The 25039-nt window shown below is 33.8% G+C and overlaps 1 protein-coding gene across 1 annotated transcript in view; it reads left to right on the forward strand.

Annotated features, from left to right (window-relative positions):
• LOC108903171 overlaps positions 1 to 25039 on the forward strand; it is a 146450-nt gene that overhangs the window by 104765 nt on the left and 16646 nt on the right. The window contains exons 3-4 of the mRNA XM_023454115.1: positions 22796 to 23102; positions 23347 to 23794. Of these exons, the coding sequence (XP_023309883.1) occupies positions 22796 to 23102; positions 23347 to 23794 (755 nt within the window). The remainder of the gene's footprint in view (positions 1 to 22795; positions 23103 to 23346; positions 23795 to 25039) is intronic.

Raw genomic sequence — 25039 nt, forward strand, 5'->3', positions numbered from 1 at the left:
TAATTTTATTACATTTTTACTAAATAATTGTCACTTCGACCATGTCAAAGGTCGTGACAGCGGGGCGATGTTTACTATGATCATTGGTTAAATAGTTAAATAAGCAATCGTGATTTTATAAGCTAGCTGTCAGCTAAGTCAAATAAAGATTGACACTTACTCAAAAATTTGCCACTTTCTTAGATTTGACGATGTCGATCATCGCGCTGCCCTCAGGCCGCAGACTTCTCCAAAAACTGAGGGCAATGTCAACAATTAGACGTACCTTCTTGTCCTGTATGTGTAATGATCGTGACAGTTCTCAGTACTGCCACCATGGCAAATTAAATGTTTTCGATTTATTTTTCGCATCAGTGAGTAAAATATTTACTTCACTCACTAACCCCAAAAGGTTGAATGGGTGAGAGCAGTAGGAAAAATATGCCGTACCTATTTTTTCTCACATCTACAGATTTGCGTGAGCATAAAATACAGTGCTTTCATCAATGCTCGAGTCCCACTTGACAAAAAAGCTTAGACAACCAAACTTACGCGGGAGCCAATTATTATTAAATTCCCTAAAGATAAATGATAGTCGAGTGAAGTACATATTACATTTCTTTACAAACATTGAACTTTAATCTGCAAAGTGTGCTTATTTTTTCAAAAGAGAAAAATTATTTTTTACATTTTTATTTAAAAAATAATTATACTCTTCTAAGATATTTTGATATTTTCTCCCATTGTTAATTTCTCCTTAATAATCTCTGAAATGCCAACTCAAGAAAATAAAATTTACTGAATGTGAGCGACAAAGCAAATCTGGTCACGTGGGTCTCGGGCATTTATGAAAGTACTGTACTATGCTTGATAGTAGATATAAAGAAATGTATCACTCAAATTTTTTGTTTAATAAAATAAAATTAGTCATACACATCCAGTTGTACAGCTTGATACGATCTACCTCCTCTAAAAAGCTGAACAGTCGTGACAAAAGAACTACTAAGGCCACTGACGAAATTCTGAGGTCACTATTACGAAGCCTGCCGTTAATTGACGCATTACCGACCCAGAAAAAAATTGATAATTAATGACGGTCGCACAGTATGTGTGCTTTTGTAATCTATGATCATTAGAAACCTTAAAATACTCTGACATTCAAAATTTAACTGTAGTGTTGGCAATGTAAGGGATACATGATGAAATAATTGATGTTCACGATACCGGAGGTCGAGGCATCATCTTTTGTGAACCATGATTGAAAATAATTTTAAAAGGTAAAGTCAGATGAGTCTATCAAGGTTAAGCAATAATACCTACTGCGATGAAATTATACTTAATTATTTTCCAACACAGAATGCTCATTCTAGTCACAAGGATGAGCCCAAAAGTCAGAGACATGTATGGTGAAGGTGGCGATGCACCATTAATATGCATTTTATCCAGAAAATATATTCATGCTTGTCTCGATAACTGATTTTGTTTTAGTTTTTATTGCTTCGGATTTAATTTTGGTAAAATATGAAATGAAATTTATAAACAACTATTTTAAGTGTAGGATGCTGAATTACTCTAGAAATTTTTAATTATCGTCCATATGAGGATGGTATTGCGTTACATCTTACATTTATATTTAAAATTTTGACCTTCACGTTACTTAAAGCATTTATTTCAAATTCCATGAATACTAATTTGATCATTATAATAAATTGCGCATAATTTTGATAGATAACAAGTTTTTAAGTACCTATGTTAGGATTGTTTTACATGTATAACAGATTATTTTAAATTTTGTATTACTTAAAGCACGTATATGCTAGAAGACTTCTATTTCCGTTACTTTTTTTAAAGGAATTACGTCGTTTTATTCTAATAATAGCATTGGTTATGAAAAGACTTAAGGTGGCCATATCCCTGGCCAAGAAATGGTGAAATTTCTGGCATTTTTAGGTACTGAAATCTTGAAAAGTAAAACGTGTAAAACAAAAGTAAACACAAAAATAAAATCCTTGATGTTTTGTTTATTCATTGTTACCATTTAAATTTACCCAAATAAAATAATAACTAAAAAAAAGCGTTTGTAAAACATGCGTTTTCTGTTATCCTAAAACCACATTTTAAGAATTATTTTTACGTACTTATAAATAAAAGTAAACAATTTTATATGTAGTACTAAGCAAGTAAATGTTATAAGAATATTTACATGTGGAGTTATATATAAAAAAGTTAGTATTTTCGTAGATTTCAGTACCTAAAACCTTGATGGTTTGATCGTTTTTTGCACCTGTTTATTCGTTTTACTGCGGCGTCTTTGAAAATAACCAGATGGCATGACATAACATTCCTATTATTTGATAAGCTTTAGATTATTCAGTTATTAAATATTTGAAATTATTTGTCTTTGCGAAAAACATTATTAAAAGAATATGGGGCCCTTAATTGATTTCAGTGCACATTGCATCACCCTCTTCACTTGAATCTTAAAAGTATACCTACTTAAATGACGATTCATATAAGTTAATGTATAAGCAAACTCATCACATAACATTAAATGATAACACAGGCACACATAAAGAAATGTCAAGACCCAGAGGGTAGACCCCCCCTACCCCTCCGTTTTTAGGGTCGCTGAAACCGAATAAGATCATAAAAAAATTAACTAGCCATTTCCCCGTTACCACCCCCATACACCCCTTTATGGAGGTTGAAGTGTCAATTTTCATACAAAGTCTAGTGGGTTGTGTATGCCTACGGGTTAGAATGACAATATTCATACAAAGTGGGGTGTGATTCGTAGTAATTTTTGAGACGAGTCCCCTCGTCTCTCATAGTTCAGGGTATTTTTTCAACCGTAAGTCTCCTCGCTTTTCCGAAATCGGAGTACTTTTTCAGCTGTAAATCCCCTCGTCTCTCACGAATCAGGGTGCTTTTTCAACCGTAAGTTCCCTCACCACTCACGATTGTTCAATGGGTGAACCCTCTTATTTCTTACGAACCGGTAGGTTTTCACACAAACACCCCTTGGAATGTTGAAAGAGTACTCCGATTTCGGAATGGCGAGGAGACTTACGGTTGAAAAAGTACCCTGAACTATAAGAGACGAAGGGATTCGTTTCAAAAGTTACCCCGAATCACACCCCACTTGACTTTGTATGAAAATTGCCATTCCAATCTTCATAAGGGCGTGTATGTGGGTGGCAAAGGGTGCTGAGGGTTGACGAAGGGTTGATTCATTTTCGGTAGTCTTCTTTGTTTTCAGCAACCTAGAAAACTTAGGCATACACCCTCCATTTGCTGGGAGCATAACTTTGTGTGGAGATTTTAATCCAGATGTGCGCTTGAAGCGTACCAATGGTATTATTTATTTAGAAAACATTTTACTTACCCTTGACTTGCATCTGTTGGTCAAATGGCTTACGAGGGTTACTACTAATTTATCTACAACTAGTGAATGTTTTTTCAAATATAAAAAATGCAATGTAATTTGTGTTGTTGATAATAATGTATCGGTTCATAGATCTGTCTCATTTACAATGGATAATAAATATACAGTGTGGAAAGTTTAATCGGAACAAATTCTGTAACGTAATAAATAAAGGTTTATCGTGAAATTCATGGAACACGTCAATTTTTATTTTCTATGGGGCATATTACACAGAGTTTATTTCTTTAATTATGTGGGGAGAATGCAGCAACCCTAATTTTTTTAAATGAAAGGTTAGGTTGATAAATTAAGTGGCCAGCAAGATAACCCGATCTTATCTCATTAGATTTTCTTATGGTGATATCTAAAAAGCAAGGTTTATGCTACTAAACCTAACGGCATCGAGCTTCAACAAAGAATCAGGGATGAAATTAGGCAACTAATGCAGGAAGTGTTACAAATTGTTCGGAATGCTTTTTATTGTCGATCTCTCCTGAATTCGACACTTCGCTTCGACACGCCCATTTCTTGGGTCCACAAGTTTCTGTTCTTATCTTACTGGCGGGAACCCTGAATGTCGGGACGCGTTGGCATAACTATGCTATGGTAATAGTTGTCTAATGGACTGAATTTACATTTATCTAAATAATTTTGAGACTAAACTTACAAACAACCCTATACCTTCCTCTGGTGACCCCGCATAGGCAATACGGGACGGATTAGTCCATCTCATTTAATCTATTCTTATAGTTTGGAAAATCCGCCTAAAAACCAGCTATTTGACCTATTATTTATTTACCTGACAACATTCTAACAACTTATTCTTGGAATTCTTACGTTCTTTGGAATGCATTTCGCGAGTTATTTGAAATATCAATATTTCTCTTTACCAGATGCTCAACACATGGCCCCGACAGTTTAAGTGAATTTGTTAAAAAATATTGCTAAATTTCTCCAAAGGACGACGCTAAACCTACTTTCCTTTAACTTAACCTTCGATAATTGGTGTTGACTGAAATATTTTACTTTTTGGCCCATCCGTTCCAAGAACTAATAAATGACCACGCGTCCCGGCTTTTGTTACATTATTCTCATGTTTCAAATTTTAAAATAATTAGCTTAATTCAACTTTTCTTTTTAATTTTTACATCTTGTGAAGGTAAAATTCCTTTTTGTATAAAAAATTGAGAATAAATTTATTGTCTTAGAATTAAAATTTATGTTTTAAATTTGATGGCAATCATTTTTAATTTAGCAATGATTTATCTAATAAAAATATATCAAGGTAAGCTGATAATTTTAAAATTTGTTATATGAGTTTAAATTTAATTGTGAATAACTTTGCCTAATACAATTTTTTGGTATCTTATACGAAAATGGCATTTTGTCTACAAATAAATCATTATTTAAAAAAAAATTAGTGGTTAATACCATCTGGAAAAACCCTGTACGTATTAAATGTTGGAGAAGGACAGGTTTTATGTCGCTTATCTACCACTTAGTCTGCCAATACAGTACGTCATCGTTCCTCTTCTTTAGCATTATTTCGAGAAATTTCAACGAATATTGTTAAAATACAATAAACATGTTGATCTTTCAGTTGTTCAGAGAAGGGGCCCTAAACATACCCAGTCCGAGACTGACTTCCGAGAACAATGCCAACCCGCACAAACAAAAATAAATATCGCCCTGACGTATGCCTCATTCAATTGAATTAATCCGACTCATGAGAAAGACCGGTCGACTTGTTCCGCTAAGGATGTAATTTTCTTCCCAGATTATTATATTTTTATTATTGCTATCTCGACGGAGCGCAGTAGAACAGTTGTTGCAAAACGGATGTTCTAATTGAAAAACTGCGAAAGCCCAACTGTTTTCTTTGTGTAACATCCACATTAAGCGAGGAATCATATCGACCGAGTCGCAAATTCTATGCCATTTCGCGGATCTGCCTTGCTATTAGCGTCTGCGATATCCCCCTTTTAATTTCCTCGCTTTTTTTTCGTGTACGACGATTCAATTGCACCTCCGCCATGTTTGGCCTTGTACCTTGTCACATACTTACGGGGAGGATACTCTGGGTATGTAGGCCGCTAAATGTATGCTATTATATTGAATGTCCATGTCTATGTTCTGTCGTTTTCTTCATTTTTATAATTTTTTCTCCTCTTGGATTAAATCATTGATCTTCATCATCAGGGCAAAATGCAGAAAAATCAATATATCAATATATATTGATACTTAAAAAGTTTATTATTTAAAATATAAAATAAGGAAAAGGAATACAAGCCTCACTTAAGTTCAGTCTTTACAGATATTTGCAGTCAAATAAAGTGTTAATTCAAAATTGATAAATGCGAGTTTTCCACTGTAACTTATTTTAGAAATAAGAAAGGGTCCAATTTCTCACAATGCTTTTATTTGTAAGAAAGACTACCGGTTTCGAGGTCAAACTTTACACCTCATCTTCTGGTCTTACAATGCTACAATATAATATAATTTTTCTAAAAATATGTCAGGTTATGTTTAATTTTAATTTTAGTCAAATCAAATTATGTTTTATTTTATTAACCTATTTAATAGTTGGACTGGAAAAATCTTTCCTTCCAACTTTTCGGCTTAAAAAGGTATACCTTGCTAATATTTCTAAAGCCAACCGTTTTCAACAAAAACGTATTTAAATTATTTGTATATGCATAAAAAAATTGTTTTATTTTCAACTCCACTTGTTTAAGACATTTGTGACAGTGTTTTATAGTCCGCAAGCTTATACTATACATATACAGCGTGGTAAAAAAGTTCTGCATAAAATTCATATTTTCGTTAAATTATTTTTTTTTCGAAAAATGATGAGAACCGTCGATTTTTATTTGATCCAGGGCACCTTGTTATATAGAAAAATTTTTTTTTCGATAATCCACTTACGGCAGCGATGACATAATTTTTTTTTTAAATGTACAACGCATATTTTTTTTGTTCGAAATTGATGACAGTGATAATTATCTAAACAACGGTGTGAAAATTTCGATGTCTTACATAACAATTTTTTTTAGAAAAATGCACCTTAAGTTCTTGAATGCAATAATTTGCTGTTTACGGATCAAATGCCTTAGAAAAAAATTTATTCGGCAGAAAGCATTTCAGATAACTTAAGTTGCAACTGGTGTTATGTAATATTTGCGGAATTATTCATCAGATATTGTCAGGATCCTGATTAAACTGCAAAATTTAGAACCAAGTTCAACCGCACAAAATCCAAATAGTATGTAGCAAATTAAGGTCGACTTTTTGTCTTCGAGTTTGCCGATAAATTCCCCAAAAAAAAAAGATCCAAAGAAATGTTTACTTGAAAGGAGTAGATTACCTGAAATATTGAAGACTAAAAATCAGTACCGATTTAACATTCTTTGGTGAAATCGTTTAATTCGAAATGGCAAAACTTAGTGAACGCGAAAGAATTGATATTTTGAGGATGATTGGTTTCGGCGATAAGTTACGAACCCATCAAGAAGCTTGCCAATTATTTAATGCAACGTACCCTGACAGACCACCAATTACGCAATCTACGGTTAGTAGGGTACTGGCAAGGTTTGAGGAAACTGGTAGTGTGAAAGATGCTCCTCGTGCGGGTCGTCCTAGAGTAGATGATGAAACTAGATTGAATATCCTGGTGGAGCTCCAGGACAACCCTCATTCTAGTACAAGGTCGATTGCATTGAACAATGATATTTCACATGTAACTGTGGTGAACTTTCTCAAAAAAGAGAAATTTCACCCCTATAAGGGTCACTTGATACATGCATTGACTGAGGACGACCCAGACCGCCGTCTCCACTTTTGTGAAGATTTAATGCATCGATGTAACGGAGACCCCGACTTCCTCAAGAACATAATTTTTTCTGACGAGGCTACTTTTTATCTTAATGGATCGGTGCATCGACATAACTGCCGGTATTGGTCTCAGGAAAACCCGCACTGGGTGCAAGAAGTAGATCATCAGCACCCCCGAAAGGTGAACGTTTGGGCGGGAATAATAGGGCGTCGTATTTTAGGCCCGTATTTTTTCGAGGAAAATTTAACTGCTGCTCGCTATTTGGATTTCCTGCGGTTCGATTTGGTCCCAAGCTTAGCAGAGTTATTCCCGAACAACGAGGATCCTGATATTCCTGAGGAAAGAATTTGGTTTCAGCAGGATGGTGCACCGCCCCATTATGGAGTGCAAGTACGGGAGTACTTGAATAACACGTTTACTGGCCGGTGGATCGGGCGACGCGGAACAATCGAGTGGCCTCCGCGTTCGCCTGATTTAACACCTCTAGACTTTTTTTTGTGGGGCTATTTGAAATCGCGTGTGTACACAAACAGACCAGGTGATTTGGAAGAACTTAAAAACCGTATTCGTTTTGAAATAAATCAAATCGACCCGGGAATGCTTGAACGAAGTGTAGACGGCGTTTACACACGCTTAGGACAATGCCAAATGGTACAGGGTGGGCAATTCGAACAATTTCGCTAGACTTACACAAACATTAGTGTAATTTTACTCGTTTGAAATGTAATTTTGTCAACTTTGTCCTTTTCGGAGCCATTAATAGTGTAAGTAGACAATTATCACTTATAAGAACTTAAGGTGCATTTTTCTAAAAAAAATTGTTATGTAAGACATCGAAATTTTCACACCGTTGTTTAGATAATTATCACTGTCATCAATTTCGAACGAAAAAAATATGCGTTGTCATTTAAAAAAAAATTATGTCATCGCTGCCGTAAGTGGATTATCGAAAAAAAAAAATTTCCACATAACAAGGTGCCCTGGATCAGATAAAAATCGACGGGTCTCACCGTTTTTCGAAAAAAAAATTGTTTAACGAAAATATGAATTTTTTGCAGAACTTTTTTACCACGCTATATTGGATTTATTCGACCTGTGTTCCGCACTTTTTGAATTGAGTTTTATACCGTTCTGAAATTTGGTTGTTGTCTTTGAAAATGACGATTCGCATGTAAACGACAAGCGATATTTACATCATATCCGTACTTCCTGTGCATTAATACTATATTCACTTGATTTGAATAAGGCATTCTGAAAGCAACATAATCTACGATGATACGTCCGAGCCGTACAAATAACCACACTGGACATGACCTGGACATTTTATTCAGTGGATTTTTTTTATTTAGAAAATAATTTTGACTATAATAACAATTAATCACCCTCTATTTGGAATATTGGATCTGGAATTTTAGACTATTGTATATATTTGACCTATTTGACATATTTTTGCCTCTAGATTATCTGATGGAATTTGTGCTCCTTAAATACACCTTGTATATAAATTTTTTGCACTACCTGGTCTGAAATAGCAAATATTAATTGTTAATTGAAATTGGTTTGCCATCATATCAGAAAATCAAAGATATTGACACGTTTACAAATGTATGAATAGGGTCAATAAATTGACAATAAATAATTCTTTTTTTAAAAGACGAAACCTGTTGAATTGAAACCAAAGAAAGCAAAATTCTTCAACTAGGAAGATATAATTAAATAAATCATTTTGGAAGGCCTTGACTGATGGAAATATATAAGAATCTAACAAGGAATTTGATTCCATCATAAACTTGAAAGACGATAATTATAGCTTTTGTCCGTAATAATAATTATTACGTGCTTACTAACAAAAGCCATTCTTTTTCTTCTAATTTGAACGTTAAAAAATGTAATAACTCGGACAACATTGAAAGCGAATAACCTTATATCGAATTGTACTCGAGCTTAAAATTGCTGTCCTCTGGTTGAGGACAATAACTTTTTGTACAGAAAATCTTTTGTTAACAGAATACCCCGTAAATAAACCATTTATATAATTATAACAACGATTATCAGCCGTTTCGCCCAAGCTAATGATGTGTGAAAATCATGGATTACTGAACAATTGCTACTCGGTAAATTATAACTGTTCGTCGTTAAAAAAGGCTTCAGAATCTAAATAGAGGAGATATTGCACCAAGTTTAACATGTCTGTGGAAAGGAATAAATAAACTCTTTTCTAGCTGCCTTCAAATGTGGAAATAGATTTTCTGACAATTTGTGATGTTACAAAGTCAAAAAATAAATACGTGGGTTGGTATTATTGGTACTACCATTATTGGTCCGTATGTAATTGATGGTAACTTAAATGGCCAAAAGTACGCACAAATGTTACGTATTCAAAATTGTATCTGCTTTACAAAAGTTAGACATTAATTTTAACAGAATATGGTACAACACTTCATTTTACTAGTGATGTTCGGCAATTCCTAGATCAAGTGTTCCTAGTCAACAAACAAACGTTGTGACGTCGTTCTACTAGGGGTTGGGATGTTGCCAAATTGTGGAAGACAGTTTGAACATTTATTAAAATAGATTTTTATTCAAAGTAAAATCACATAATTGTGTAATTTTTTCGTTTGTATTTTTTAATAAACGTACGTATTTAAGAAAAAAATAGCTGTAACTAAAATTTTCCCGAAAACTTGCAATCCTTGAGATTATTTTAGTACCATACCAAAATTTAAAAATTAAATGAAGCAGTATTATACAACATGAGCAAAATAAATAATTCGGTGCAGTCTAATAACTGTTATTCAATAATTTGCAGCAGAAATAAATCTTGAAGTGAAAACAGTGCCGTGATTTGAATGTTGTACTTTTACTGTGAATTTCTACATCATTCACCATAACAACGTATTATTCCATCTGACTGCGTTTTCGTACCGGCATGCGGGTTAAAAATTATATGTACTAGGAAGGAATAATTATCATAATTATGAATATGCGATGTGGAAAATGAATCTCATGAAGAATTTTTTCCAATACAAATAATCGTAATAAGTGTGCCATAAAAGTAAAATCAATAAGGAAACATTTGGATTAAAGCAGTAGTCATTTACGAGAAAAATGCACAATAAAAAACGGTAGGTAGGAAAATTTTAAAATCAAATAACCAGTACTTAAAACTAAAATTAAGGACTGAAATTTGGTGAGAATTTGTTTTCCAATGTTTAGAACTATATTTCGTCAATTTTGAGCAATGTACGTTTCAAACAAGGCAGCCTACTAAACATATATCCTAAAAACAACCAATGTTATAACACAAAGTGTCGCAAATTTTCTGTAGTCCCATTTTTGTTTGGCAACATAGCCCACGTTGGGCGCCATGTCGCCGAATGTTATTGGTTTCTTCCAGGATTAAGGCTCCCAGCTTGTCGCTTAGTTGGGCTGTGAGATAAGTTCAGCCTATCCCCGGTGGTGGTCCCACGTTGGGCGCCACGACGCGGATGCGCCTCGTCCTGGTTCGATCCCGGCTGTTGAGACTTTCTAGACTCTTCCCTAAGCATCATCAAAGGGTCGTAGACCCTTATGATGGGACGGGAACTGCCGGTACTGAAGCTTTTAGGAAGCTTGGTTCAGCGTGGAGTTGAGAGCGTCAGAGATCGAGGTCTGTTTTTTTTGTATAGAACTAATAACTCAAGAATAAGGTAAATACAGGGTGTGCCACTCCCACTGCCAATATCTCCGAAATGAAGAAATTTATTTTAGTTCCGGAAACTGGGGTTGTTAGGTCCCTCGAATAGCTTCAAATTGTAGTTAGAACTTAGTTAAAATCTTTCTGTATAGATGGCGTAGCGATACTAAAAAAATATTTTTGATCCCTGGAACGTGGAAATGTAGTCCATCTGAAAGATTGTTAAATTCTGAGTAATTTTTGTAATATAAAGTTTTTCCCTATATTTACTTGTTTTCGAGATATGTCGACTTCAATATGCAATGTATGATATAACAGGAAAATCTATTATGTATTTTATCTAAATCACACCGAGACAAAATATTCTTTTAAAATATTGTTATAATGACTTTATTCACACCACATACATTACATACACAAACATTAATGATAAAAAAACAAATGATCAACTACAGAAAAAAATTGTACAATGGTAAATCGTATAAATAGTATAGTTAAATTGAAAGACGCAAACTGATAAAACTGTATTTATTGGAAAACTAATATGTGTCATCTGTCATTGTTTTATTTTAAACAAATGACATGAGCCACCTATGACTGTATTTTTTAATAACATTTGATAACATGCTGTTCGTCTCTGACCCTTATAAGATTTACCATTGTACATTTTTTTTTCTATAGTTGATTTGTTTTTTTTATAATTTATTATTTGTTAGTATATGTTGTGAATAAAGCTATTATAACAATATTTTAAAAGAATATTTTATCTCAGTGTGATTTAATAGTATATTATTCAACGAGCGTATAATGATGGGTATTATTCACGAGGTGAAGTTTATGGCCACGAGCCGCAGGCGAGTGGCCTAAATCACCGAGTGAATAATACCCATTATACGGGAGTAGAATACTATACTTTATCCACGACTACTAAATATTTTTGTTGAAGTTTTTTTTGAAATGTTTCGAAAAACATAGTATGTTAAGAAACAGATATACGACTCGCACAAATGAAGTCGCTGATGGCTCAGTGTAGATGCTCTTTCCCTTCCAACCGCGGGTCCCGGGTTCGAATCCGGTCTAGGAAAATTCACTTTTTTAATTTTTTTTTTATATGTACAGCACTGAATTGAAAATATTTAGTGGTTTACACGATAAAATTTTAAAAACGGATTGTTTGTAGCAGAACAATATAATATTATAGCTAAATTAAGGAAGCATCTGACAGTAGTGATTAATGACTCATTAATCACTGCCGTGATTAATGGGTATTATTAAGGTCGAGCAAACAGACGTATAATGGGTACATTATACAATAGTCGTGGATAAATAAATTAATAGATTTTCCTGATATATCATTTATTGCATATTGAAGACGACATATCTCGAAAACCAGTAAAAGTAGGGAAAAACTTTATATTACAAAAATTAATTAAAATTTAACGATCTTTCAGATGGAGTGCATTTCCACGTTCCAGGGAAAAAAATTAGTATCGCCACGCCACCTATACAGAAAGATTTGAACTAGCAATTCTAACTTGTAGTATAGTATACCTATGACGCATCTTATTTTTATTTTTCCAATAACAATATTGTTTGTCATTATTAAGCCGTAATGACCACCCATTTATTTGTCACCAAAAGGGACAAACATAACTTATCATATTTACCCTTACTCAGCGATGTACAATAATAAAAACACCCTGATAACGGATAATATAAAACCCTCCGACTCATTAGCCATTGTAACATTAGGTTCTGCATTTCCGAAATAAACGTTTGTCTACTAACTTGTGAGTGTTTTCCTCGTAACGTTTCCACACGTATTACTAACTCCAATTTGAAGCTATTTAAGGGACCTAACAACCCCAATTTCCGAAATTAAAATAAATTTCTTCATTTCGGAGATATTGGCAGCGGGAGTGTTAAATGGCACACCCTGTATATGTGGTTTATTTGAATGATACTTGATAGAACAGATTGCTACGAATACGAATTCTTTCAGAATGGGGAGTGCTAGACTCTCACCAGGTCCTGTGCCCTGGCTGATAGATTGCTATTGCCGCGGGTGCACGTTCAATCACCGGCAGGGTGTGTCCCGGTAGAACGGCTGCTGCAAGGTCTGATTCAGCGACACATCATTTTGGCTCGCGACATTTTCATCTTCGAATGGTCTGGTCTCTCGGTAGTAGTTNAAGCCAAACATTCACGAAAATCATAGCTATTTATTGTACATTAAGGAATATATTTTCTAAGTGTTAGTGATTTTTGTACTTTTTATAAAAATATATGTCTTGATGTCACAAAGAAACCTGATGTGTCAATTGTTTTCCATTGATATATTATTGTTTGGTGGCCATAGTACATTCAAAATTTGGTATAAGTTTTCGTGTGACAAAAAAGAGTTTAAATTTTGTTGACCAGTGTTATTGGAAAACTAATATGTGTCATCTGTCATTGTTTTATTTTAAACAAATGACATGAGCCACCTATGACTGCATTTGATAACATGCGGTTCGTCTCTGACCCTTATAGGATTTACCATTGTACATTTTTTTCTGTAGTTGATTCGTTATTTTTTAATTTATTATTTGTTAGTATATGATGTGAATAAAGCTAAAGTTTAAAACAATATTTTAAAAGAATATTTTGTCTCAGTGTGATTTAAATATAATAATAGATTTTCCTGATATATCATTCATTGCATATTGAAGTCGACATATCTCGAAAACAAGTAAAAGTAGGGAAAAACTTTATATTACAAAAATTACTTAAAATTTAACGATCTTTCAGATGGATTTCCACGTTCCAGGGAAAACAAAATTTTAGTATCGCCACGCCACCTATACAGAAAGATTTGAACTAACAATTCTAACTCCAATTTGAAGCTATTTAAAGGACCTAACAACCCCAATTTCCGAAATTAAAATAGATTTCTTAATTTCGGAGATATTGGCAGCGGGAGTGTTAAATGGCACACCCTGTATATGTGGTTTATTTGAATGATACTTGATAGAACAGATTGCTACGAATACGAATTCTTTCAGAATGGGGAGTGCTAGACTCTCACCAGGTCCTGTGCCCTGGCTGATAGATTGCTATTGCCGCGGGTGCACGTTCAATCACCGGCAGGGTGTGTCCCGGTAGAACGGCTGCTGCAAGGTCTGATTCAGCGACACATCATTTTGGCTCGCGACATTTTCATCTTCGAATGGTCTGGTCTCTCGGTAGTAGTTGGTTATCTGAAAAAACTAGATAGATTTAATTCCGATCCGGAGGTCTTGCGAGAGACGGTGTCGATGCATCCTCTTGAAAATTTCAAAAGTGGGTTAAAATTTTTTAATTTCCTCTTCTCTGGTCGGTAGTCTCAGGAAGGCTTTGGCTTAGGACGTGGCCATCATCAGATAACGGAAGGGTGGTTACGCCTACTTGATGTCGTCCTGGTGGCTCGACGGAAGAAATTTGGAAAGGTCGGTGAATTGATCCGAATGATCGGTGATTTTTTCAATTGTCTAGTGACATTTGGATGGTGCGCCGCTCGTCTGGGTTATTAGACATTGTGTTGAACGACTTTTGGCATGGTAGAAGACCGTTCGTAGCGGTGAATTTCGAAGTTCGCTCGCCTTATGTTCTACGACAAAAGCACTAAACTATGTCCGTTAAGTTTTTAAGGGATTCTAGTAATACGCAAACAGGAATTATTAAAATAATAATAATAGGATTAGTATAAATAATGGTGTCAATAAAATACATNCATTTGGATGGTGCGGCGCTCGTCTGGGTCATTAGACATTGTGTTGAACGGCTTTTGGCATGGTAGAAGACCGTTCGTAGCGGTGAATTTCGAAGTTCGCTCGCCTTATGTTCTACGACAAAAGCACTAAACTATGTCCGTTAAGTTTTTAAGGGATTCTAGTAATACGCAAACAGGAATTATTAAAATAATAATAATAGGATTAGTATAAATAATGGTGTCAATAAAATACATAACGAACCTAGATTTAGGGTAGTGCTCTGTGAAACCCAAGTACAAGAATTTGAAAGCTACAGCTCCATATTTTGGTGAAGAGAGTTGCAAGTTCGCTTCGTGACAGTAAAGACAGTCAAGTGAAAGTAAAGGAAATTATTTTCTTAGTAACGAAAATATCTCCCAAGTTAGTTAGTTGATGTCACTCAATAAATATAATATAATAGATATTGAACTGAATTGTTAACAGCAAACGGTTAAATTGAGTTAAATACCCTATATATTATTAAGTTTCCTGTTAATGCACTAAGTGTTTTCCTGGAATATCATTAAAATGTGTTTGTTTACCGAATACCTTCCGTAGACATTTAATAAGGTCGATATTGTAATTATTAGCGGTATTTTCAAGGTGAAAAGTCAACATTCTTTGTTAGCCGAGCCGTTCTAAGGTCTAAAGCCAGCCACACACTGCGCTGCCTCGAGATTTCTAAACTGTTGTGGTTTTGCTTTCACCATATCGTTACGTTATACGAATTAGACTAGGCGGAATCTGTTTTGGTGTAGATGTTTTATATAGTATCGCTAATTTTTGCTTTAATGGTTACAAAATGATATAACTAAACATAATTTCACTATGCGCGCGCTTCAAAACGTGTGCTAAACTTATTATTAAACAAATAGTGAAAAAATTGAAAAAAAAAAACTTTTTTCTCTTTTTTTCAACACAGTTCAAAAAGTATTCATTTTAGAGAAAAATTGAAAAGGAAAAAAAAGATTCGTAATTAAATTTTACACAAATATACCCATTTTCAAATAAAAAAAATACCACATAGTTACTGCAAATATAGCAAAAACATCAAAAAAAAGTGAAACAAATTACAATATTTTTGCTATTTTTTTAAAAGTACTTGCAATGAAATGAATGAAAAGAAATTGAAATCGCGCGTTCAAAATAGCGTGCTTAAAAATTTTGATTATCTTGGCCTCTGATTTTGATGTTTTTTTTTAATCGATGTCTCGAAAGCTGAAAAGTACAAATATGCAGAAACCTCTAGTTCGTCAACTTCCATTTCTTTATCTAAAGATGTCTCCTCGTCAAAGTCAATTTCTATATCCGCTGATGTCTTGGAAGTAGCTGTGTTTTTGGATTGACTTTGGCAATTAGTACAATAATCAGAACACTTCAAACCGTGCTTTATGAAGCTGCATAATTTAGAGCAGTCTTTAGTGCAAATAGTATATATCAATTTGATGATGAAGAAATAGAAGGAGATGCTTTTGAAACTTTCGAAATTGCTGCAGTATATATAAACGAACTAGACTCGATTAATAATTTATATAGAATTTCTTAACTTCATAAAACTTTTTATATTTAAAATAAAATAAAATCATAAACTGATTAAAAACTTGTTTAACTTTGAAAAATATATATAAACACTTAAATTTAATTTATATTCAATAAAAATGTAGTATAATGCTTTTTCTTCTAAGATAATTTGATTTTAAAAATTTATTCATATAGTTATTGTTTGAACAAATTTTGAATGCTTAAACAAATTGAATACAGTGTACTGATAAAAACTATATAAATTTGAGTAATATTCATTAATAGAATAAAAAAAATATGAGAAAAGTAAAGCAAATTAAAAAGTAGTAATTATCAATACGTTAATAGGTCGATAATTAACAATAATTTGCATTTGAAAATGCAATATTTGGACTTTTCAGCTCGCGAGACATTACCCCCACCACTACCTCCTAATACCTAATAGTTTTAATCGACATTTTATATGGGTTGCACAAGGGTACAAGTTTTGCAAATTCACTCCCGGAAAGTACTCGGAATGACAAAAGTATTTGTTTAAAAACAGCCGTCCAGACCTCATAGTTATGCCACAAATGCCGGTTAACTTTGATCGACTATAACTCTGGAACCAATTAACGAATCACCACGTTTTTTTTTTAAAAAAGAAGCGTCTTTCCGAGTACTTTAAAAGTGTAATTAAAAAAAAAATAATTAAAATGAATTTATAAAGTTACCAAGGCTCTCCTAATTAACGGATTTCAATTTTTCTGGACACATTTTAAAATTTGTGTGCCCTTTTTTATGTGATAAAATTTTCAAGTATCTAGAAGTCTTAATTTAGGCTCGTTCAATTTGCAAAAATTTCAATAATCTGGATTGCAAAATTATTACTCGAAAATTGGTGTGATGTTTTATTTTATCAAAAAGATGTTTTTGGCAAAGTATGAAGATCCTACCTATGATATAAGTACCTTTAAAAAAATCGCAAAAAATATTGTAATTTTTTTCACTTTCTTTTTTGTTGTTTTTGCTATATTTGCAATAATTATGTTGTATTCTTTTATTTGAAAATAGGTATATGTTGTGTAAAATTTAATTACGAATATTTTTTTCCTTTTCAATTTTTCTCTAAAATGAATACTTTTTGAACTGTGTTGAAAAAAAAAAAAAAAAAAAGTGTTTCCACTTTTTTCACTATTTGGTTAATAAGAAGTTTAGCACACGTTTTGAAGCGCGCCCATAGTGAAATTATGTTTTGTTATATCATTTTGAAGCTATTAAAGCAAAAATTAGCAATAGTATATAAAACATCCGTGTTTTGAAACAGATCCCGTATTGTCTCTAGCTGTGGAAGTAATTAAACAAATTTAAACTCTCAAAACTGATTAAAAACGAAACGTCACTTCCAGTTTTGAAAACGAAAACAGATTAATTTTCAAAACCTTGCACTCAAATAACAACATCACGAAAACTTAATGAGATATCAACAATCCAAGAAAATGTGGTTACATAAGAAGCTGTACGTAACGCAACGCTGCCAATCGCGTATCACTAAATTTCTCCATTAGAGCGTAATTCAAAAAGTTCGGTTATTTTCTGAGCAGACCTCGTAAATAGAGAAAAAACTAGGATGAATTTGAACGTATCTGATATGTTTATATCCAGCTTTACACTTTTGCTAGAATGATAAAACAACATAGAATAAAACGTTGTGCCCAAAAAGTCGCAAAAATGTAAGAAAATGTTTTAAACAAGGACTGCGTCAGTAAGAACGACTTGTTTGTAAATCTTAATAACGAACCAAGTTAACGTATGTCTTTAAATTGCATATCTTCTGTTCTCCTGGCCTTTTATAGTAAATAATCAAATCCGAAGCCATCGTTGCGTATAGTGTAATGTACTGCTGCTCGATGTAATTACATCAGATAATCATAATGCGGATTACATAATTACCATGTGTTTGTACGACTTGGTTTCTCACAGGAGCAGTCTGATGCAGCAGCACACCACTTTCCCTTTATGCACATTTTCAAATTTCCCAATGCATACTAGTTTTGAAATATTTTCACCTTGGACAAGGTGATTCATTTGATTCATATGTAGGGAAATTGGTAAATTAAAAATACATTCGCCTTCCAACGACTCCCACCCATTATCGTTTGCTTAAAATCATGTGAAATGGCAATTGTCGCATTGCTCACGAATTGTGTTTGTGGCGTTGTCGATAAATAGGTTCTGATCAATATTAAATGGTAGGGCGTGTACCAAGATCTTCAGTCCGAAAGAAATCCCTAATAGTCCAGGAAAATTAGCATTTCACCTCGGAATTGGATAAAGAAGGTTCGATTTTGATGAGACAAAGTGCGTTTTCTTCGTAATTACATATAGGTCAAAGTCTACAACGTCTTATGCGGCGCTAATTTGTTTATTTATTAATAATCAATTATTATTAACAAATTAGCGTATTTCGGATATTACGTGGGTTGAAAAAGGCTAATTTTGATGCGGTAGAGCCCATTCTTCTTCTGATTAGTTGTACCTTAACTTTGGGAGACTCCCACCGATCGTCATTTGTTTATTGATTTTTATTCGATCATTAAGAGCAAATTAGGCAATCGAACTGGGAGAGGGGGATTTTCACGCGGTAATCGACGCTCTTCTCGTACTTGGATTACAAGGTGATCCAGAACCACTAAGGGCCACTAAGGGCAGACTGATTTTCATTTGTTCATTGATCTTCAGTGAATTAGTATATACAAATTCGGGCTGTTATCTGTGAGCTGGACGAGAAAAGTCTGATTTTTATGGAATAAGTCACTTTGATCATCATCCGGGATATTCCAAAACCGTTAAGGTCCGAATGATCTTCATTTGTTTCTTTTTACTAATTAATCATTATAAAAAAATTACACGTGCAATCTGTAACTAAGACTTAGAATGGATAATTTTTAATCAAAGAGAAGTGGATAACATTTATTCATAATGATTCATGTTCTATATGGTCTTCAGCTTTTTGAGAATTCACTTCCTGCATTAGGGTCTTGTACTTTCTATATAAAACCACGTTCATCCCGTCCAAATCGGCTAGTCCTACTCCCGACCGCAAATATCACGTCTAATTTGTTTATAACAATTAAATAAAAACCGATAAACAAATGAAGATCGGTGGGGTCCTTTACAGTTAAATTACAACTAATAAGAAGAATGAGCTTTACCGCATCAAGATTGGCCGTTTCCACCCCACGTAATATCCGAAATACGATTATTTGTTAATAATAATTGATTATTTATAAATAAACAAATTAGCGCCGCATGAGACGTTGTAGACTTTGATGTACATGCAATTACGAAAAGAACGCACTTTGTCCCATCAAAATCGAACCCTCTTTATGCAATTCCGAGGTTCGGCCCTATTTTTGTCTAATTTTCCTGGACTATAAATGTGAAGTGGAGCTTCATGGTTTTCTCAACCTGAATTTTTTCAGAAGGCTTTTACATGGCATACTAAAACTAATTTATATCTAAAATATTGTAAGATACTAATCACTCTTTACGATAAATTAAAGTAAGAAAGTGTCTGTACAGCTCTAACTCTCCTTATCATCATCAGGGTTAAATTGTAAAGTGTTAAATCGAGATGTAATAAATATGCACGTGTGTAGTTTACATTGCAAAAGCTTGTACTTATCATGTAATATATGCATAAAAATAAAATTATACTCTTATTTAAAGACCATGAGACTTTTTTTAACAGAAAAAATTACCATAATTATAAGACTCAGCCTGTTTCGCGAATGTTATTCTCAAGAAATTTTCTCACGACATCTGGGACGGTGTATTTAACTCAAAATCGATCAGTCAAAATGTAGAAATTAACTTTCAATATACAGAGATAAAATATCAATTTTAACTTACAAACATCGTTTAACTAATGAGAGTATCAACTTCAAAATATCTTAATTACTGTTAGAGATACATTTCTTCTGAATGTAACCGGTGAGTAAAATAACTGTCTTATCTCCATTGTATTGTTTATTCGAAAATGTATGGAGAAAAAGAAAATTGGAGGCTGAAACAGAATTAAATTATTTAAGCACACTTTTTTCTGAATAACAGTAACACTTTTGTATCTGGATAACTTCAACTAAATTCCACTAAATTTAGAATACATTAAAAAAATAAAAACCTATAAAAATAAAAAATAGAGAATAGTGAATAGTGAATAGTGACATAAGAAGCACCAATAATAGAATCAAAATTTATCGGTATCAGCAGTTTAAATATAAACGAGAATTTTGATACTCTCATTTTTCACAAAAATGGGGATTAAGTGGGTACGTGGTATTTTAGAAACTGGAAACTATAAGAGATAGGAAAATGGTAAGATGGTGAAAGTTTTAGACAGTTCTGTTGTAGTGAAATAATTCAAACAAGAAAGATATTTGTTTACTATAAATGCCACACTAAACATTGATACTGTATTGGTACTGTATTGTGTCTGTAATCTTCGTTAAACCCGCAATTCAGGATTTTCTGTAGCCCAATGCTGGTAGTTGTGTTTATTAAATACTCCACAAATAGAGAACTGCACTTCATCGGTCCATATAACGGTGGTGCTGAAGTTATCATCTTGGCATTTATTAACTTACTAATTACAAATTTCAAGCCTTCGAATAAAATCGTTTTCCTGAAGCCCCTGCGCAATAGTCGGCTTGTATGGGTGATATTTATTTTTCTTCAAAACCCTGCTAATTGTTGTCTTAAGAAGGTTTATTTCTCTATTACACACTCTTGTTGGCGATATTGGATTGTTGTTGAAATAATGTATTATTTGATTGTCCCGGTTGTGTTATTGTCTTTTGCATAGTTCTTTGCATGTGGTTCTTCAAAACTTCCAAACCATCTCAAATTTCTCATAAGTTTAGAAAGACCCCTTATTTGGTGGTTGTCTTTCGGAATAATTTCCAATACAATTGTTTAAAAATATAGTTGCATTTTTATTATTTTTAGTATATCACTATAGCATATCACATTTTTTTTCATTTAAGTATTTCAAAACCAATTTGACCATTTTAAAACAAGTGTCACTCTTGTTAACAATTAACTCTATGATTAACAATAGTTCAAAATGACACGCAGTTTGAAACCAATTAATATCTGCCCAGCTTAAGATTCAATATGGCGCCCATAAGAAAAAAGAAAGTTGATCATGGTTTCTCGCAACCGAAACGTCCCGATGAAATTCTGAATATACAGTGAAATTGCTTGAAAAAACTTTCTGTGAAATAATATTTTCAAATTTTTAAAATTCTTCTAATTAAAAAAGTTATAAACGATTTTCTAAAACGCCACATTTAGGTACTTTTTTTTCAAAATAACTCAAAAAGAAGAGCTAGGACAGGTCTGCAAAAGTCATTAAGTTGGTAACAGTAACAGAACTGTCCCATCTAACCATTTTCCGGTCTCTTATAGTTTCCCAGATATCAATACATGCATCATCAGAATGGTCCACAGCCACACTGCATATAATCTATTTATACACAATGTTTTTTTCCTTTTGTGAAAATAACGCAAATTTATCATGTGAAAAATGAAATGAAATAAAAATATTTAAATTCCAATTATTTTTCATTATTTTCTATTTATTGTTTTTAATAATATTGCCTTACTGAGTGAATATTCGTGGTGTCACATTGTTAAAAGACAGTATAAGTTTATATACTACAACTTAAAAGAAAATGTGAATTTAAATTTAAAATATAAAGTCGATGTCACATCAACAAGCTATACAGGGTGTTTGTAAATAAGTGCGAAATATTTTAGGGGGTGGTTGCCGAAGTTATTTTGTGAAAAAAAGTTCATATAAACGTAGGTCGAAATATGCTTAATTTCCGAGATACAGTGTTTAAATTTTAATTTTTTATTTATTTTTATTAATTATTTCAGAGTTTTAACTCGAAATTTGATGGTTGTATTTTATTTAGATATATTGACAGTAACCTACTAGATAATGTATCAATAGAAATTAAAAATGCAAAATACACAACCTGCAATAAAATATGTTTTATATTTTTTCTCAAAAACGGCGCATACTATAAATAAAGTTGGCGTAAACAATTTCATTCAGAATTGATAGCGGAATTCTAAAAAAATATCAAAACGGGTAAAAGTCAGTGGCGCACCATTTTTTTATTAAAAAAGGTTATGGCATTTTCACACAAAGACCCTGTATTTTGACAACTCTGTCGAACTTTATCCCATCAATTAGAAATATGTTTTTTAATAATAATCGAAATATTTCGGTGGCACTACCTACTTATCAATTTTGATTTATTAATTGTAATTTTAACTTTTTTGATACATATTTTAGTAACAATTTTTTTCAACGAATGACGTTATTCTCCATTTCCTAGTTTTTCTGAAACATTCCAATAAAAAAAAATAGATTCACGAAAATATGTATTTTTTAAAATAAAATGTGTTTTTTCTAGCAACTGAATATATTTAGAAATACTGGGGAATCCAAATCTTTTGACATTATGTGTATTTTTTAACATCAAGCTTTTCCCGAGTTTAATCAATTTTTCATTCACGAAACAAACATTTTTTTTCAGATATGTTCTAGTCCCAGAAAAGAATACGCTCCACAGTCCAAGTCCGCGCTTCCTCCCCCTGGACTCGCCATTCGCTCGGGCGCCGAACCCCACCCACCCGCCACTGTTCGCTGCCATTTTGAGGAGGACCACGGGGATAAAAGTACTGGAATGTCACGCTTTCATCTGCAAAAGGGAAGTCGCGGCGAACGCCCTGGTTAGATGCTGTTTTCACGCTTACGCCGATTCGTCCTACGCGAAGCAAGTGGATACCGCAGGGAGCATATACGGGACCCTCGCCTCGGAAAGGCTGACTAGCAAAGATAAGGTAATCCTGCACATAATTAGCGGAGGGGAGAGTATAGAATAGAAAAACGCGTTTATTAGTAATCTGATCGTATATAAAAGAAATTTGACAGATTACAAGTCACGTAAAATTTACCTGTTAAATAAATGTACATGGAGATTTACATTTTGGCTTCTAATTTTGAAAACACCTAGTATATATTGATACACACATTTTTCAAACGTTTACTGCATAGTTACAAAATTTCTTTTGTTTTCCACACCAGATCGAAGAATGGAAGATGAGCAGATCGCACTCGGGCTCAACGATGACGCTGAACACGATAGCGAACGCTAAAGACGACATCAGCATCTACAACGGCGACGAGAACCACAAGGTGTGGGCCGGCTCCCAAGACAACCTGGACGGCATCTACGACGTCTACTCCACCAGCACCATATCCAGGCCGTCCAGGCCCCGGCAGATAGCTCAACCGGTGGCGGTTCCTCCGCCGCCGATGAAAGAGAAGAAGAAGAAGAGCAAAGGCAAGTCGTTGGGTGGTTCTAGGGAGGACCTGTACCACCCCCTGATGAACGGGAAGGCCAGCAGCGTGTCGGGTACCATGGTGAAACAGAAACAGTCCATGCACCAGATGAGTCCGGGGCCGCAGCCCATCTACATAATGGCGCCCCATCCTGGTACCCTTCCCAACCCGAAATTTTTTAAACATCACGGTTAGTCATCACATATTATTCAATTCTTAGCTATTGCACTTTTACATTTAAGGGTGATGGGTGTCCCATAATTCGCGCAAGATTTGAATTTTGCCGACGAAAGAAAAAGACAGCGTGACAGCTAACAGTTCAGAGTTGTTAAAAATGAAGCGCTACAAGCAAGAACGACGTATTTTCATAGTTGAGCAATATTTTTAAAATAAGATTTAACGGTTACAGTTGGCAATTTTCGTACAAAATATGGTCGGAATAATGATTTAACTTCATCAATTGTGAAGAGATTAATAGAAATATTCGGGGAGACTTAAACACTCTGGCCGTCCTTCAACAAGTCTTTCAACACAAAACATCGAAGCCATTCGTGAGAGTGTTATCGAAAGTCCAGGTACATCAATTCGACACCGTGGTCAAGAACTGGACATTTTGTATTCTCACGAAAGATCTGAATCTTTATGCTTACAAAGTTCGATTGACTCAAGAACTGAAGCCTACTGGCCACTCAGAGCGAAGAGATCGATGAGCGTATTATGGAGCAAGTGGATGCTGATTTTTCAAATAAAATCATCTTCAGCGATGAGGTTCATTTTCATCTTGATGGCTTCGTTAATCGAGGCTGGAGGCATTATCGAACCATTCTTCTTAGAATATGCGGCAATCAGGCAATAACAGTTAATGGTACTCGCTAAAACGATATGATAATCCCGTTTTTTGTGCCTAAATTGCATGATATGGATATAGTTCGACATGTGGTTTCAACAAGATCTTGCCACATGCCATACAGCTCGAGAAACAATTCAATTACTGCATGAGTCATTTCCTGGTCGTGTAATATTCCGTTTTGGTGATCAAAATTGGCCACCCAGATCGTGTGATTTAACGCCATTGGACTTTTTTCTTGGAATTCAAAATTTTGAAGTATATGGTTAATGCTAATGAGCCCACGACCGCCCACGCATTGAAGGACGAAATTCAGCCGCATTTATGCAAAACGGCCATGCGAAATTTCAATAAAAGAGTGCGTATGTGCTAGCAAAGCCCTGGACCTAACAATATATTGTATGAAACAATATAAAAATTTTAATTTTGTAATAAAAACCTGTGTCTTCTATCAAATTATTTTGCGTGAATTTTGGGACATCCTTATAACTGAAATTCCAAAATTTTGCTTTATCTTCAAATAAAATATATACATATAGTTTGATCTATAATTCTCCTTTCGTTACAATTTACTCTTTTGCTGTTAAG

Source organism: Anoplophora glabripennis, unplaced genomic scaffold (genome assembly GCF_000390285.2).
Source record: "Anoplophora glabripennis isolate ALB-LARVAE unplaced genomic scaffold, Agla_2.0 scaffold138, whole genome shotgun sequence".
Taxonomy (NCBI): Eukaryota; Metazoa; Arthropoda; class Insecta; order Coleoptera; family Cerambycidae; genus Anoplophora; species Anoplophora glabripennis.